At 30.8% G+C, this 18,402-nt stretch overlaps 1 protein-coding gene across 7 annotated transcripts in view; it reads right to left on the bottom strand.

Annotated features, from left to right (window-relative positions):
- Positions 1-18,402, bottom strand: part of LOC134708348 (CLIP-associating protein 1-B-like) — a 109,586-nt gene that overhangs the window by 69,539 nt on the left and 21,645 nt on the right. For all 7 annotated transcript variants that reach the window (XM_063568805.1, XM_063568808.1, XM_063568809.1 and 4 more), the window contains exons 8-9: positions 17,839-17,936; positions 16,135-16,205 (exon numbers count right to left, since the gene is read on the bottom strand). In XM_063568805.1, coding sequence (XP_063424875.1) covers positions 16,135-16,205; positions 17,839-17,936 — 169 coding nt within the window. The remainder of the gene's footprint in view (positions 1-16,134; positions 16,206-17,838; positions 17,937-18,402) is intronic.

Below are 18,402 nucleotides of genomic sequence, written 5' to 3'. Positions count from 1 at the left end.
ACATAACCGAAAGCTGGAATTTAAATATCTAAGTCCTTATTGATAATATATTAAAAGCACTAGAATACCTGTTTTTAAATTTTCATTTAATTGATTAAATTACTATAAAACAAATTGTTTAATTTTTATAAAAAAAATCTACAATGTCATCCATACTGGTGTTTGAAGGAAACATAAAATATAGATATAAAAATAGAACTATCTAATATTCCCTATGACAAATTCAATTAGGCTCAAAATTTTAAAAATCGACTATTGCCATACAGGTTATATTATTAGACAAATAGATCAGCCCATAACTTAGAATATGGACCAATGATTTGTGGCTTGAGAGTCAGACCAGCTCTGTACAAGCTAGAGAAGTTAAAACTCAGCTATATTTGGAAGCATTACCCAATGAAGCATTTTATAGCCCATTAATCTATTTACAGAGAAAAGCTTCAAGGTTGCCATTAATTTAGATCGTGATTGATTACAACCATTTATTCTGTTAAAAGTACATTTGAAGATATTGTACAATTCTCTTCCAATGTTTAACTAAAGCCATAAAATTTAGGTCACCTACTGTGTTGTATGTATCAACACAATTGAGAATGAAATTCAAACCCTCATTGAAAATATGATATTGTGTACATGTATTATGTGTTTAAACCTGAGCAAAATTATTAAATGATCATATATTTACAAATATAATCTAAAAAAATTATAATCAAGCCCAATTAACAAAGGGTTTGGACTCTTCTGGGTTCTTCTTGCCTACAAATCTTTGACAGGATATACTGTTAAAATTGGCACTCATACCACAGTGGCGGATCCAAAGGGGGGGTTCCGGGGCCGATCAATGCATTTGAATGGGGACATATAGTTGGAACCCCCCTTTTTTTAAATGGCTGGATCCGCCCCTGTACCACATCTTCCTATATCTATATCAAAGGAAAAAAAATCTGATACAACTTTGAAGCAAACTATCTCATACAATGGACAAACTTCTTAAAGACCAGAAAAATCATAATTCCTTTGTAAAAACAATACTAAAAGAGAGGTTCACAAAATGTGATGACAGGTTGTTTTTTTTTTAGAAGAAAACGACCTGAATTTCATGGAATTACAGGACCCAACAATAATACTTACATGTTATTTTCACAAAACTACAGAACTAAACATTCAAATCAGCAGGAAATAGTCAAATCCCTTTTACTTTTATCAGTACCAAGAAATACCACTACCGTCAAGATGGGATGCAAAGCTTGCTTAGAATAATACTAATTCCCTTTTTATAGCTATTCTGGACCAAAAAACTTTGAGTACAATTCGTCTAATTGTAAAGAATCATAATATAAACATTTAAAGTCAACAAACATGCAATGCACATTGCTCAATGCGGTGTTTACCTAATTACCTATAAAGAGCATTTAATGCATATCATATATATCTACTGCAGTCAGTGCATTGACCTTGCATTTGAATGCACAAATTTATGCTTGTGTCCTAATTTTAACTTCTCATACAACTTGCTTTGTTTGTAATGTGTATTCGCCTTTGCAGAAATTATGACAGTGTAGCGATATACATTACTACAAGGAGTTTATACCTTCCAGTTGATTAAACACTTCTTCTCTGTGAGTACATGCTTTGATTAAGCCGATAACCAGAGTACAAACAAAAGTATTGTGATCCATGTTGAGACCCTGGGTATCTAGTTCCAAGTATCGTTCAGCGGTAACCTAGATTTCGGTGACTATCTGTAAAATCCCTTGTTAAATGCCATTTGATTAATATATTTTGTCAATTTCTTTATCTGAAAAACAATGGCTTAATCATGATAGTAATTATAATTTAAAGATCATAGTATAAATAGCCATTGAACTTTAACAAAATTTATATAGACCACACATTCATCATATTATGAAATTATCTATAGGTGTACTTTGAATTCCAAGTTTTTTGGTGCCTTATTATTAGTTTTTTAAATTGAGACCTAAAAAATTGTGTTTGTAGGTAACTAAAGGACAATGGTTTTTCACACATAATTTAAATATATACTACATGCAAATATTTATATTTTTGTATTATTTTGATATAGAATATGAGCTGTGTTCTTGAAAAAAATATTTGATTACCATTTATTTTCTTCCCTCTGATGGCCATGAAAAAAGCGCATGTCAACTCACAAACAAAAATCTTTAGCGAGAACCTGATCGTTGTGTCAACCAAATCAGGGTGTATGGTGAAGATTATGATTTGATTCTTAGGAATCGGTTCAATTTTAACAAATGATGAAATTCTTAAAAAAAAATTGAAGAATTAAGATTTTCCCTTGTGCAAATTAGGACCTTTTTAATCACAAACTTCATGAAATACACTTGTAAGTCAACCCTTGACTCTTACCCCTTAAAAGCCTGGACCTGTTTTAACGCTGTGCCGATCCTGTAATTGAATCAAAACTTGGTATTGTATTTATCTGGTGTATCACTCTGCTGCTGTAGTTTGTAATTATCATCCCAAGCAAAACAAAGGGAGAAAAACAGCAAAAAAAATAATATATTCCTACTGTAGACATTATGGCCAAATTTCATTCCTTAAATAGATTGTTTGGCACCATCTAGCATAGAGTTACTTATCAACCTTTCTATTACTTAATCTTTTTCATGCAGACATTTATCATTTCCACTTATCTATACCATTTTACAACTTTGGAAACCAACTTGACTCAATTTCAACAGAGCTCAAAATTATTTACCGGTAATTCTTTCCTGAACAAAATCAAACATTTTTCTGACAAAGTGTCAGACCCATTTGATAAGACAAATTGGACCCTTCCACTTTTTTCAATACTGAAATCTCAATTTTCACAACTTTGGTACTAAACATTTGAATTCTGACGTGTTTCTACTACACATGTATCAGGATTTCAGACGTCAATACCAAATAATTGGAGCTATTCTAATCCCTAATGTTGACAAACTTTTAAAATTTGGCCATTCACCAAGGGTCATTTACAAGCGATCTAGTATTGAAACATGATGATAAGGTTATTATAACCTATGTTGACTTAAGCTTTTATGATAATACCCCCAATGAAATGAAAACTCTTTCTCTGATCTATGTTTAATCTCCACATAGTTTAAATGATCACATCTCCAAATTAAAAGAATGCACATAATCCCCACTAAAATTCTGGCCTATTTATCAGCTACTGTTTTCTTTACAAGTGCAACTTGAGTTCTCAACAACTTAAAACCACAAAAGACTTATAACTTGTTCAAAACCGAATATTTTGTACTTCAGTTTGACATGAGCCAACCTACATATTCTTCAAATTGGTTGCCATTCAAATTCATTAATATTTGAAAATAGATTAACTGGCAGTCTTGTAAATAATACTACTGATGCTAAATTTTTTCAGTCTTCTTTCAATATCATAAATAGACCTAATTTGTTAACCAAAGACCCTTTGGGAGGGACCAAATTATAAAAATATCCAAAGACCCTTGTGGAGGGACCAAATTGAAAAAAAATATCAAAAGACCCTTGGGATTTGGACCAAATTGTGAAAAATATCCAAAGACCATCATTTTAACCTAATCTGTAAGTGTATGTATGTGTCACCTATTCCCAGAGAGATTGTAAAAAGGAGAAAATAATAATGTTGAGATCTAACTACCAGTATCACTTTCCAAGACATTAGTTTACACAATGATTCAAATCCAGCACAAGGTACGACCAATTAAAATCATGACCTCAATAAGAACATTGGTAAATATTAAAGAAAAGTAACTTAAAATCTGAATGTAGCTTGAAGTGTTCTATTTACCTAGTGGTTATATAATTATATAATTTTTTTCTCACTTCTTTTCATTCTGGTGTATCCTACTAAAACCTCTTATTTTTAACAGATATCCTATAAAGATTAACCTAAATACCATAATAGATTTAATATAAGCCTGCTCTACATTTCCTACTTCTTTTTTTGAAGACATCTTTTTACAATTTATCAAAACAGTTATGTAATGGTTTTTAACAAGTACTATACATGTACCATATCAATAATATGCTGTCATTATCATAACAAGTTTCTCATGCTTAATTAGCTTGCTTGAATGTTAAAAAGACTGAACTTTTAAGGTGAACAAACCATCCATTATTGCTCTAAGCCATATTTAAACTTGAAACTGAATAAATGCTTATGTTCCACAGCCCTTATGGCTCCAAAAGGTAGGTAACTCCTCCCCTTAATAAAATACAACAAGCTGACATTGTAAAATAAACATTTGTAAATGCAATTTAAGGCAACTGTTACATAATCTAATATGCATTTATTACCATTATATCTTTGAAGTGTTTTATCTTAAAAAAAATGTTTTATATCTCGTTTTTAAACTGTAGACATTTTATGCAATCTATTTTTACATAGTTGTTGCTTTCTTAACTTCAAGTGGTAAATATTTCATGTATATTAAGGAAAAGAAAAAAGAATCTGATGCAGTCTACATGATAAAAGGCCAGTCCATTGTAGGTCTTCATATTTGTTTGTTACTTTCCTTGGCCAGAGTACAGCACAGTTTCAGTGTGAACTGGGTACCAGCATTAGAAATTAAAAGGCTTTACAACTTAGTACACATCTATTTTTTTTACTGAAATGACAAATGCTCATTTATAGAAATATTCTAACTTTAATTGTTACATGGATCTATCCATCCTTCTGCAAAGGGACTATCTTCTTGGTGAGGTTCTTGTATTCAATTTCAAGACCCTTAAACCTGTGTACAATTTGACAATTTTCAGTCCTACATATACTTCATGATAGAATTGTTGTTCAGGTTTGTGTTCATGCAGACATTATATGATCATTTTTGGAAATAAACGAACTTGTGTAAAAAAACAATATTTGTCGATCAAAATTTACATTTCTAGGTTCAACTTGGAGCACTGCTGTTCCTTGTTTCAAGGCCCACAACATATAAAATAGTAATTTAGAGAGTATCACAAAATTAGTTCCTCCCAACACAATCAGTGGTCTCTTAAAATTAGGCTTTAAAACATCATGCCAAAAACAGTGACATAAGAAAGCTAATTGCACAATATGAAAATAGGGGTAAAAGGAGATAACAAAACCAAGGAAATATGAAATATTATCCTAGATATGCAATACTTTCTTCACTAATAATCGCTGTAATTCTAGCAAAGCCAGTCATCTCATAATTGGACCTCGGTTTTTGTACAAACGTGTAATTATGTAACCAAAGTCCTGAAACCTGACGTTCTTCACGAAGATCACTTGGCCTTGAGTTATACAAATAAAACAAAAAATATATACTTAAGAAGTGCTTCACACCCTGAAGGACCTAAAACTATCATAAATTTAAAACCTGTTTTACTGTTGTAACTCGCCTACTGTCATTTCACAGATACTAAACAAATGACTGAAAATACTTATAAGTTTACAATCTTTTAATGTTTAACCTCATTCAACCTTGGTGTCATAAATTTGAATCAATATATATGTATATCATCCTCAGAAAAAAATGTTTTAGATATATAGCATATGAATATAATCTGGAAAATGTGTGTGGGTTTGTTTCTCCATCTCTTTGGGGCAGGTGAGTTCACTTAAAAACAAGAATGTGACCATGGTACATGGATGTCCCACTAAACTAACATTTTCTGTGTTCAGTGGACCATAAAATTGGGGTAAAAACTCTAATTTGGCATTTTATTAGAAAGATCATATCATAGGGAACATGTGAACTAAGTTTCAATTTGATTGGAATTCAACTTCAGAAAAAAATAACGTGATCAAAAAATTTAACCTAAAGTGTGACAGACAGGCAGACACTCGGAAGGACAGATGATCAAACAGACTCAAAGACCGAAATACATTATGCTACTTGGTGGGGCTTAAAAATTAAAATTGTTTAGTTGCATCAAATCCCCATCTCTTGTTTAACAGATTTTTAAGTTTTGCATTACAGAATGTTAAATTCACAATGAGAAAGAACTTAGCAAGGTCACATGTTGTCATTTCCCTATTTAACTAAATGAATTCTTCTAAACTTTTTTCTAATTGACAATTTGAACAAAGACCAGGAAGGAAGGGAATAGAATTATCTGATGGTCACAGTAACCTTATCTAGTTATGAAAATAACTCTTTGGTATGTTAGGGTGGATACCTCACTACCTCAAATATCATTCATTTTAACAAAAGTCCATAAAAAATATATGTTACAGAAATAATCCTTATATCTATCACTAATGATTGTTACACTTTATAAGCTTTCAGAAATGCAGGTATTATTTTAGACTCTTCTTCATAATTTTTCCAATATAAAACAAAAACTTTAAATCTTTAAAATAGTCTTATCAAATAACCATAAGAATTCACCCCGACCCTAAACCCTAATATTTTTCTTCAAAGAAATAATTGCAACATGACTCTTTTTTTTTTAACTTTGTATACTGCAATTATAATAAAATATTTGTCTATGTATAGGCTCTTCTTGGTAAACAGAATTATATATTAGCTAATTGTGTGGCCTAATATTTTGAAATTTTACACACAAACAGCAAGTAAATCTGAATGACTGTCAAAATTATCTCCTATCATATACTTGATGTACCTGGTAATTAATTACCTTAGTTATAAAAATATTATCATGATTATGGCATACACAAGCCAAACCAAACAACAAGTTATTCGTTACATGTATGCAAGGTTGAGATAAATACATGTACCTGATATCAATAAATCATGCTAAATATTTACATGTAAATTAGATTACATTTCCTCATTCTGCATATTTCCATGAGAAAAGTGCAGAGAAATTTAAAAGCGTGAAGGATTAATTCAAGTACCAATTGTCAAAATAATCAGAAAATAATTTAGACAAAGCTAATTGGGGGAAAAAAATGGTATATAAGGAACCATGAAAAATTGAATATCTTATAGAATGATCTCAGCTTCAAAATTATTCCTCATGCATTTTACAATGCATTGATTAAAGAAAATATTCATTTCACTGCCAAACTGATCTGACCATTTACTGTACCGGTAATAAAAATTAAAGCATTAGAACCTAGAAACTTACTCAAGTCCTCCATTGGTCCATTTGAGACATCGGGGAATTTGAAAACTTGGTCATTTTCAATATCATCAAATAATTCCTTATAATCATCAAACGGTGAGGTATAATGCATTAATGGAGAGGACCATAGTTCCTCCTCAACATCCTTATTTGGCACGTCTAAGTGATTTAATCCCTGATCAAAGTTAGAGCTCATCACGTAATCCACTGAGGTAAACAACAACTAATTTACATGTTTCACGTATCCAAGCCACTTTAGTTACGAAATTTTGAACCTAAGATCCCAAAAACGACAGAACATGTTAACATTTTTAGCACCAAATACAAATTTTCTGAGGTAGTAAAATTTCCAACTGATTTTCCTTTAATACTTTAGCCACATACTAATCCGTAAGGCTCCAAAATAAAACAAACTTTCTAATTTAAATCTGATTAACTGGCTTACAAACAAAGCAGTTCTGATTTCAGAAAGTCACCTGCTAATTACAGTTAATTCAATATTTTCATAATCCTTCCCAAATACATGGATTTTATGTTGACACATTTTTCTCTACATGACATCTTGCTGATAATTTCCTTTAAAGAATTTTTCCCATTCACACATTTGTATGCATCGTATTCACCTTTTTTTAAGAATTAAAGTCACCTAACGTAAGTCCAGTTTAATTCTTAATTTCAATATCAAAATGACTTTCACCTTGTATTATTTATTAGCCTCGTTGGTAATTTAAACTTAAAGTATCGGCTAGTTTCAACATTTACTTTATCACCGGAGCTTCAGGCCAATTTCCATACTGGGTCAATTCCAGTATTTGCTTAATGTACACAAAAAAAATTACAGAAATCAAATCAATAAGTTTATATTTTGATCATCATTCATTCAACCTCAAAAACTGATCACATTCAATGACAATTTCTTGGAGATGTGCCCAAAGTATTTAATAAACACACTTTGTGATCTCGTCCTTAAAGCATTAAAGTCTCCTGTTAAACAAGTGTTCAGATAGGCCAGCTTGGAATGAATCTATTGTAAACTTTATATATGATACACAAAACCGTCTATTTGTATATTACAAGTTGTTTAAACTATGGATAGTATTTCACTTATTTATATTACGATCCAACAGTTCGAAGACACACACAACTACTAGGTTCTAGTTGTCAAAACATCTGTATTTTAAAATAATCCATTTTTTTTTAAATTTGCTAATTTAATTGATACTTTCATTCCTATTTTCAGTATTCCATAAAAAATCTAACATCTGCTCAATTGATGAAAAGGATGCTTTTACAAATATTATATTAAGATCCTAATTCATCACAACTGAACATAAATAACTTCAGACTTTCAGTCCTTGAATTTTAAATTCCTCCAGGCACATGTATATATGTCATTTGTCAAGTTATGCATAAGTATTGTTAAGCTTATGTAAAAGTGCACTGTAACAGAATGTTGTCCAATTATTGACAATTATTCAGGTGAGTGAGTTCTCTTCCTTACATACAATAATGTACACTCAAATATTTGTGCTCCATTGATGATGTAAAATGCAATGTAGATTCAATGATCAAAGTTAACAAATAAAGAAATTGTTTTAAAACATATGTCTCAAGGCACTATTTCACCGATCCTTTTTTATCAACTATTATTTCTCTTTCGGTTAAACAACAATAAGTTTAAAATGTAACCCAGTATCCACGTCCTGTCATTCATTTAAAATATCGTTGAGTTTCCAGGATCATGCAGCCACCTCTTTAGTCATTGTGAAATGACACTGGTCAGTTAAGATTTAATTGTCCATTGCTGATTAATGGCCTTTTTATTCGGTCCACTATTCATTTACAACAATTAAATAGTCACCTTAATGTCTAAATAAAGCCACCTTAATGTCAAAATAAAGATGTTCTCTATATAAATTTAAATTTCTGTTAAGTTTTATGTAATCCTTCCGCTTCTCAGAGGTTTGTTGCTTTTAAATTCTACCAGTTTCATAATACATGCACAGTTTATCTCAAATCTCAGGCTAATTTCCAACTCTGTCCTTTCCAATTAATCCTGATTTTATCCTTTCATTTAATGTAAACATAACATCATATGTGAATTAAAAAATGTCTACTCTTCACATATACATGTACTGTCTAATAATATCTCTTGTGTCAAGGCATTGTCCTTATGACAATTTTTTTCTTCCATTCTGAACACAATTGCAAGATAATATCGAAGATTTTTCGAAACACATGAAATGACTCGTTAAACCATGTCATTAATTTATCAAAACAATTAGTACCTGGATGAGCTTGATCCTTTTAAATGTATGACATAGGACCAATAATCTTGTCAGAATTATCTCACTCAGGAGAACAGGTAGTCATTGAACATAACCTGTTACCCCTTAGGCCTATTATTATATGGATCGGCCTAATTACAGGTGTAAAATTGACTATTTTTTAACAGTTAAGTAATTTTTATAACTTATCAATGTCATACTGGATAAATCCCATCAGATAGCTATTAAACTTTGAACGGTTATTTTTAATTATGTAAATAAACAATGAAAATATTTTATTCATGTTTTTTTTCTTCTGAAATTTAAGATTAATGATTTATGATCATGTCAGCACAGGCCTATTTGTATTTTTTCTAAGATTTATGAAGAAATGACCTGCAAACTACTTGTTAATAAATTCAAGCTTTTCATATCAGGACAAACTTTAACCTTATTATGGGGTACATCATGTCATAAATTTTCCAGAAATTAGGATATACAACATATTGCTTACACCTGACATCCAAAAAGCTTTTGTAGGCTTAAAAATTGGAGATCCTGTCCTCAAATTGAAACCTAATTCCATCCATGATATAAATTTCATGAATTGTCAAACGTGTTCAACCCAATAACTTCATGAATGACATATTTTGCATCAACTGTTACCATATGTTTTATTTTGCACAGTGGGTAAAGGAAAGTAGTTTCTCATTGTCAAAGATTTAAATAGCAATAGTCTATGTAAATTTTAAGTCTTAATGGTACATGATGACTGACAGAGATTTTATCAAAATACAAATTTGAAATTTTAATTACTTTAAATCACCTATTTATGGTATATTTCATACCCATTCACTGATTTAGTGAAATAGAACACTGATACAAGATATAAATCTCAGCGCAGTATTTCATGCTTCTCAGACGTAAAATGTGCAGTTAATGTCTTTTAAATTTTATCTGAAGTTGCTATATAAGAACTATGCAAATAAAAGTATGTCCTCTTTAAAAATGATGTGCAAATATTTCACTATGTCATTAATCTTAAGGCCATACCAGTAGTTTTAACATGGGTGTCAACACATCCAACCCTCTAATAAATTCATGTAGTGTTTTATGTCGTACAAATGAAAGCACCTATCCACTTATAAAATCATCCATCATGGAAAGATAGTTCTGTCAAACAGTATTACATTTGTAATGTTTTCATCCTTGTCTACTTCAATGCATCTCACAAAAGGAGATGTGGGACATATGTCAATGGGACAGCAACCCAACATCTATTTCTTACATCCTTTATCCTATATATCAGTCCTTCTATACATCGAATATAATAGACCTATTGCTTATAGTATCTGAGATATGGACTTGACCACCAAAACTTAACCTTGTTCACTGATCCATGAAATGAGGTCAAGGTCAAGTGAAAACTGTCTGACGGGCATGAGGACCTTGCAAGGTACGCACATACCAAATATAGTTATCCAATTACTTATAATGAAAGAGAATTTAACATTACAAAAATTCTTAACTTTTATTTCAAGTAGTCACTGGACCATGAAAATGAGGTCAAGGACATTAGATATGTGACTGACGGAAAGTTTGTAACATGAGGCATCTTGAGGTCTTCTACCTTCTAATATATAAAGCTTTTAAGAAGTGAGCTAACGCCGCCACTGCCGCCACTGCCGCCACCGCCGCCAGATCACTATTCCTGTCAAGCTTTCTGCAAAAGTTGCAGGCTCGACAAAAATAATGCATCAATATGAACCTAATTTGGGGAAAACCTATCTCACCTGTTCCCCTTCAGAGCCAAATATATTGTTTCAATAAGACATGTAATTGTAAGACAATTATGAAATTCACAATAATCTAAGTTACAATACTATAAATTATAAATTACATGTCCTGCATGGTACTAGAGCTACGTTTCCAATCTATGATCAATAATTATTTTGAAAAATATATACAGTGAAACCTGGCTAAAACAAATTCTGCTTAAACCGAAAACCTGTATAAACCAAACATGTTCGTGAGAACCGTCATATCAAAAAATGTGCGTTGTAAACCTGATAAAACCGAACTTCGGCCAAAACCAACCAAAATCTTAAGTCCCAAAGAGGTTCGGTTTAAACAGGTTTCACTGTATAAAGGGAACAGGTCTCATAACTAATTCTGCTTGAGGAAACCTCAAAACAAGGTCTTCTTTAGATGTACCAACCACAAAACCACTTAAAAACTCTTAATGGGTCCATCAAATAATTTCTCAATTAAATTTTAAATAACCACACAAGTAAGAGAGGACAACAAAGATTTGTGACAATCCTTTCTGTTTCATCTGCTTAAAACCAGGTTATAATTGGTATAAGCAGATCATACACCCCAGCACACAGACTATATGTCAACATAAAACCTCCCAGGTATACAGATGAATATCTGATCAACATATGGCCAAAATTATCTTCATCTAAACATCATATGAATATCTCTCATCAGCATGACATTTCATAGTCTTCATGAAAAACTTTGGATTTAAAAGTCAGAGTATCTGAGTGTCAATCATAAAATTTTCTTTAAACTTATATCTGTTGTTCTTTTATCTTTTCTAGAAAATTTTACTGGCTGACAAAAACTTTACAGGACTGGGATTTTTGGTACAAATAATTAAAAACTTGATACTACTGCAGTCTGCATGGTTAGCCACTAGTCCGATGCCCCAGACTAGTAAATATTGATTCAGACTAGTGAAATTTTCAAAATTTTATATAGTCATATAGGGACAAATTTTGATATCTAATTAACAGACTAGTAGATGAAAAAGTTTTCTGTGCAGACTGTTAACTGTTGAAATATTGACTTAAACTGCCCCACCAAATATCATTATTGCTGTCAGTCTTAGGGTCCCATCTGACAAGTAACAAGCCCTATGGATTTGAAGGGAAGTAATTTGCAGCAAATGATATATTTTGACTGCAAATATTTGGGTTACAACTCCCAAATGTAAGCCTGACAGTAAAATAAAACTGTTAGGTCCATTTGGTTCTGTTACTCAAAAATGTTTTATTTTACATAAATAATAATGATAAATTACATAATTTTCAGAGATTTTTTTTTATATATATTTTTTTTTTAACTTGCCAATATTTTATTTCCATAACGTTGGCATCAGATCAAACAGATTGGCACAAAAATTCAAACCTTTAAATAACACCTTTGAGCATTTCAAAAAAATGAAGCTAAATTGTACATATATAAAAGATTAAAGAGTAATTAAATGTTATGAATATAAAGTAAAAATAGTCAGTTCAGTATTCAAATCTACAGAGAGAAAAAATCATGTCCTTGCATATATTTATCAAAAGATTTTGAACTTAAATTAACTTGTGCCACCTCTTCTCACGATTTGATAGAAGTTTCATTAATAAGGTTAAGATTCACCGATATCAGTTTTGATAATAAAATAATATGTATTCAAGCAGGACTACAGCCTAATTCTTTGCAAAAAATGTAAAGGATTTCTAAATAGAGTTTATTTACATAAAAAGACCATAAGAAGTTATAACAAATTTCATCTGAATTACATAAATAAATGTAAACACTTCTACAAGTTCAAATCATTTGTCCTTTTCTGTGTTTACATGTTTTTATATTCACCCACAAAACCAACATTCCAATAATTTTTCAATTTTAGATCTTCTATTAGAAAAAAAATGATACCTGTCAAATAATTGTGATGTTATATTAGGTAAATGAATGATAAAAATGTTTATTTATGTTATCTAATAAAATGTCCCAAATATCTATTAATATTTGTACTTGCTATCGATAGATCTCTTTACTTTAATAAGTAAACATATTGACAAATAAATTCCACCCAAATAAATAAACATTTGGAGTAAACTGATTTGAAAGTACGGGAAATCAGGTGAACAGATTGATTTCAATCTTTGAATTGAAATATTACTTTTTATTATGCCAAGATAAGTTGGATGAACTTTTGATGTTATTGTCTGTTAACAAATCTGGAATAATCCAAAAAGTCTAAATAAAAACAAGCTAGAACTTGAAGTATTGAAATTTGAATAGTTCTAAACCCTTTAGCACTGTGTGTAAAACTTGAAATTAATTTCACACTGCTATAATTCTTTGATGCTCTTCAGAATTAATCATTTTAAATGAAGATTAACGAAAATTGATTAAAGCAAACCTCAAAATAATATTAACAATTCTAATTTAATTTTGAAAAATATTCTAGTAAAATGATAATTCACAAGCATCTTTTTTCAAATTCATTAACTTCAAAAAATTAATATTTGTATTGGAAGAAATATTGTGAACTGTTGACAAGAAAATATGCTGATTGTGCATAAAATGCTGTCAATATCATCAATAGGTTGAAACGTTTCCTCAGTAAATTTATTTACATTGCACATGTGTATTTGTATACCAGTAGATAATGATAATTATTGATTACATTATTTGATTCTGACGTAGTATTGACATCACAGTCCTAAAGTTAGTAAATATTACAATTTTAAATTCTTTTTACACTACTATATTCATGTGGGAAAACAATAACCAATACATGATAATATTTCAAATTTTATAGTATATATAAATAAACAGGCATTCATACGGACAATAGGTGTAAAATCAATGTCCTTCAAATTTATTCAAACTATCAAATTTGATTTAACGTATTATACTGAAACTTAATTCAGTACTGCAAAAATTACATACAAAATAATACACCATGGTAGGAATGGTTATAAAGTATCAACATTTCAGGTGTATTTCTCAGGTATTGCCTTGTAAATTCAGAAATTATTGCATGCATTTATTATTGCTATTTTGTCATTTTAGACTAAAATGCGATTTTAATTTTTGCAATATTAAGAAAAATCCTGTTTGATTCATGTAAAAAATTTCAAAATGCAAATTTTAATTATTATGATGATAACCCTGTCACATTTTTCACAATAATAAAAATATCATAATAATTTCTGAATTAACAGTATTTTTTACATTGGTTGCAATGAATTACATTGATTTCCCAGTTAGATAAATCCGATAATTTCACATGTGAAATAAACGTGGTTATTTCACTCTCTGACGTCATACAACAATAGGCGTTGTCAAGACGTCGATAACGTCGAAACAAAACATGCGTAGGAAAACCATATAGTTCCTTACATTTTCTACATTAATTTCATAAAAAAAGCAATTTGACAATGTAATAAAAAGTATAACTATACAACCCATGAAAACTGTTTAGAGGGATCTGAGTTTGTGACGCTGATTATAAACAGGCAAGTAAATATATAAAACACAAATAAACATGAAAGCACCTGCAACCGTTTAGTATGATTTTACTAGTTTCATTGTTTCAGATTGTATTGTTTCAATCACTTTACATGGCAAATCAATAGTTCTTAGAGCCAAAATACTATCTTACATGTACCTACTAATTCATTACTAACAAAGATGTCTTCTTTCTTAGTCTCTTTTTACAGCTGTAAGACATCTGTGACTCTATTCACAAAAAAATTGTATGAAACAAGAATGTGTTCCTAGTACATGGATGCCCCCATCTGCACTATCATTTACTATGTTCAGTTGACCGTGAAAATGATGGAACATCTCTAATTTGGCATTGAAATTAGAAAGATCATATCATAGGGAACATGACATTGTGTACTAAGTTTCAAGTTGATTTGACTTCAACTTCATCAAAAACTTATCTCTACCAAAAACTTTAACATGAAGTGGATAGACAGACAGACGCACAGACCAGAAAACACAATGCTCATAAATTGGGCATAAAAATAAGTCAAACATTTACCCTATATCTAACAATCAATTTTAGTCACCAGATTTTTTATTTGAGCTTTGAACTTGAGAGGCAAACTTTGTGTTCACAGTACTCAAAACTGGTGTAATTATAACTGTTAACATTTACAAGGTGTCTTCAGTTATTGAAAAAGGTTAGAAAAAACTCCTTTTTCAGCAGAGTTAGTGCTTTTGCACATTTGATTTAACTTCAGTCAGTGGTTTGTCTGTTCTGACCACAGTCTAGCTGAACATTCATCTTTAAGTACACTTTCCAAGTATATTTTCTATCTTAACTTCAATATAATAAACTTGCAAGTAGCAAAGCAGTAATATCTTTCTGAACCAAAATAAAAACATAAAGAAAACCAAACCCAATCAGGGAAATCTAGTGGTAAAAAAAGCTCAGTAAAATTTGCAACCAGACCAGAAACAGAAAGATTTATTGAGTGATCCAATTTAAAAATTTCAAATCCCTAAACATACAAACAAAATATTGGTATAAAAGCAGGTTTATAAAGAAGCTTTTTTCTACCTGATGTCATTTCATCTGGATACAATGAACCCTCTGTGAGCAAAAAATACAACAGAATATTTCTAAGAGCAAATGAATTATCTCCCTTATTATATTATTTAAGTAATGAGTTGAGAAATAACAGAGTAGTCTCCCTTTACATGTGTATAAATAATATAAGAGGAATATCTGATTTAATAAATATCTTTCTTAAATATATTTTAAATATTGACCCTCAGCAAGTCATAAAATCAAACATAATGTATAGCTCCTTTTATTTGGAAAATACTCAAAACCGTTTCCTTTTTTTTTCACTAAGAATTAAAATTAAGAATTGTGCTGTTGCAAACTGCCTGTAAATAGACCTTTAAACTAAGTATTGCCATAGTACTAGTCTCAAACAAAACCATTACAAATATTAGTTCCTATACCAAATCTACTCACCAAAATCTGCTGTAGCCAACATGTTTCCTGATGCTTTTACTTCATCAAACCTTTGGTATATCTGGGTTAATCTAAAATAAAAAAATATTTAGAAAAATAACAATTAAGAATGAACTAAACAATATTTTATGGGAATAAAAGGACAGGCAGAGTATGCATCAACAAGAAGAAAAAAACGTCTTTTCAAAATAAATCTAAACAAGAGGCTGTCACAACGACAGCAAACCAGATTAATTAGCATTTATTTGTGTCCTGGCAATATCACAAGAACCATTACTGATGATTGGTGAAAGTGAAAATTGTCAATATCAAATTTGACCTCTATTTTGTCATCAGTATCATCATATTAAAATTTGAAAAGCTTAGATTGAATGGTTCGTGAGTAAATGCAACAATGTGAATGGAAACACCGTTTTACGACCTTCAAGAACCATAACTACTGAACGGTAAAAGTCAAAATCGTCATTATTGAACTTGACTTCTTTTTTGTCATCAGTAACAACATATTAAAATTTTAAAAGCTTTGGTTGAACAGTTCATGCGTAAATGCATGGACACAACTGGAAACACCATTTTTCAATGTTTCAAGAACCATAACTCCTGAACGGTAAAAGTCAAAATCGTCATTATTGAACTTGACCTCCATTTAGTCATCAGTAACAACATATTAAATTTTCGGAAGCTTTGGTTGAACAGTTCATGCGTAAATGCACGGAAACGACTGGAAACGCCATTTTAGATCTTTCAAGAACCATAACTACTGAACGATAAAAGTCAAAATCATCATTATTAAACTTGACCTCTATTTTGTCATCAGTAACAACATATTAAAATTTGGGAAGCTTCGGTAGAACTGTTTATGCGTAAATGCACGGACACGACTGGAAACACTATTTTTCAATCTTTCAAGAACCATAACCCCTGAACGGTAAAAGTCAAAATCGTCATTATTGAACTTGACCTCCATTTTTTCACCAGTAACAACATATTAAAATTTGGGAAGCTTTGGTAGAACTGTTTATGCGTAAATGCACGGACACGACTGGAAACACTATTTTTCAATCTTTCAAGAACCATAACCCCTGAACGGTAAAAGTCAAAATCGTCATTATTGAACTTGACCTCCATTTTGTCATCAGTAACAACACATTAAAATTTGGGAAGCTTTGGTAGAACAGTTCATGGATAAATGCACGGACACGACTGGAAACGCCATTTTTCAATCTTTCAAGAACCATAACTCCTGAACGGTAAAAGTCAAAATCGCCATTATTGAACTTGACCTTCATTTAGTTGTCAGTAACAACATATTAAAATTTTAAAAGCTTTGGTTGAACGGTTCATGAGTTAATGCACGGACAACATTTGATTGCCGACCGCCCGACTGGCCGTCCGACCGCAGTACATCCCCAAATCAATAACCGACATTTTTGTCACAAAAATCGGGTTAAAAACACTGTGGATTAATTATTATTTGTTGGATACAAATATTTGTGATTACGCTGGTATGGGTTAACCCCAAATCAAATGTTCAACAAAATTCAAAGTTCTTATGATTGTATGTGGACTTTGGCAAAACCATATGTCTACGAAAAGGCAAGCTTTTCTGCTATTACAAAAATCAAAACAAACAAAAATAAATGAATTCACAGTAACATTGTATGTTTCTCTAAGAATGCAGTTAAATTTTGATGAGATGCCTACTTCTGTGCTGGTATTCCTTTCTTCGCCAGATCCTGTCTAACTTTTTCCCCGACATGTCTATAGATCTCACATAGAGTATTAACAGCCTCATCTCTAACCTATAATATACAAATATTTATAGATAGGCTTTAATATACAATGCTTTATTTGCATGATCTGAAATAGAAAATACTGGATAAGATGAAGCTACCCAAAAATGTCTTCTTTCAATTTATCTGTATAAAACTCAAGACTTCAAAACTAAAGATATCATTGTAAAGCACGCTCAGACACACATATTTTTTTGATTTTTGGTGTTTTAACGCCACATATACACACTGCTTTTGGGCTATTTCATGGCGGCAAGTTTGTATTGGTGGAGGAAGCTGGAGTGTCTGTGGTATATGTGTAACATGAGGTAAATATACAATAATAAACAACTCATTCAGATGAAATAAAGCTGGATGAAGATTCTGCAAGTTATTGCAACTCATAATGTATAAATCTCAATTGCATGTAGGTGTCATATATATATAATTTGATGATAAAATCAAATCTTTATGCATATATTTTTACTGTTTCATA

This window comes from Mytilus trossulus, chromosome 2 (assembly GCF_036588685.1).
Source record: "Mytilus trossulus isolate FHL-02 chromosome 2, PNRI_Mtr1.1.1.hap1, whole genome shotgun sequence".
NCBI classification, from domain to species: domain Eukaryota; kingdom Metazoa; phylum Mollusca; class Bivalvia; order Mytilida; family Mytilidae; genus Mytilus; species Mytilus trossulus.
Note: the sequence above shows the minus strand (reverse complement) of the source record. Positions and strands in the feature narration are given on the sequence as shown.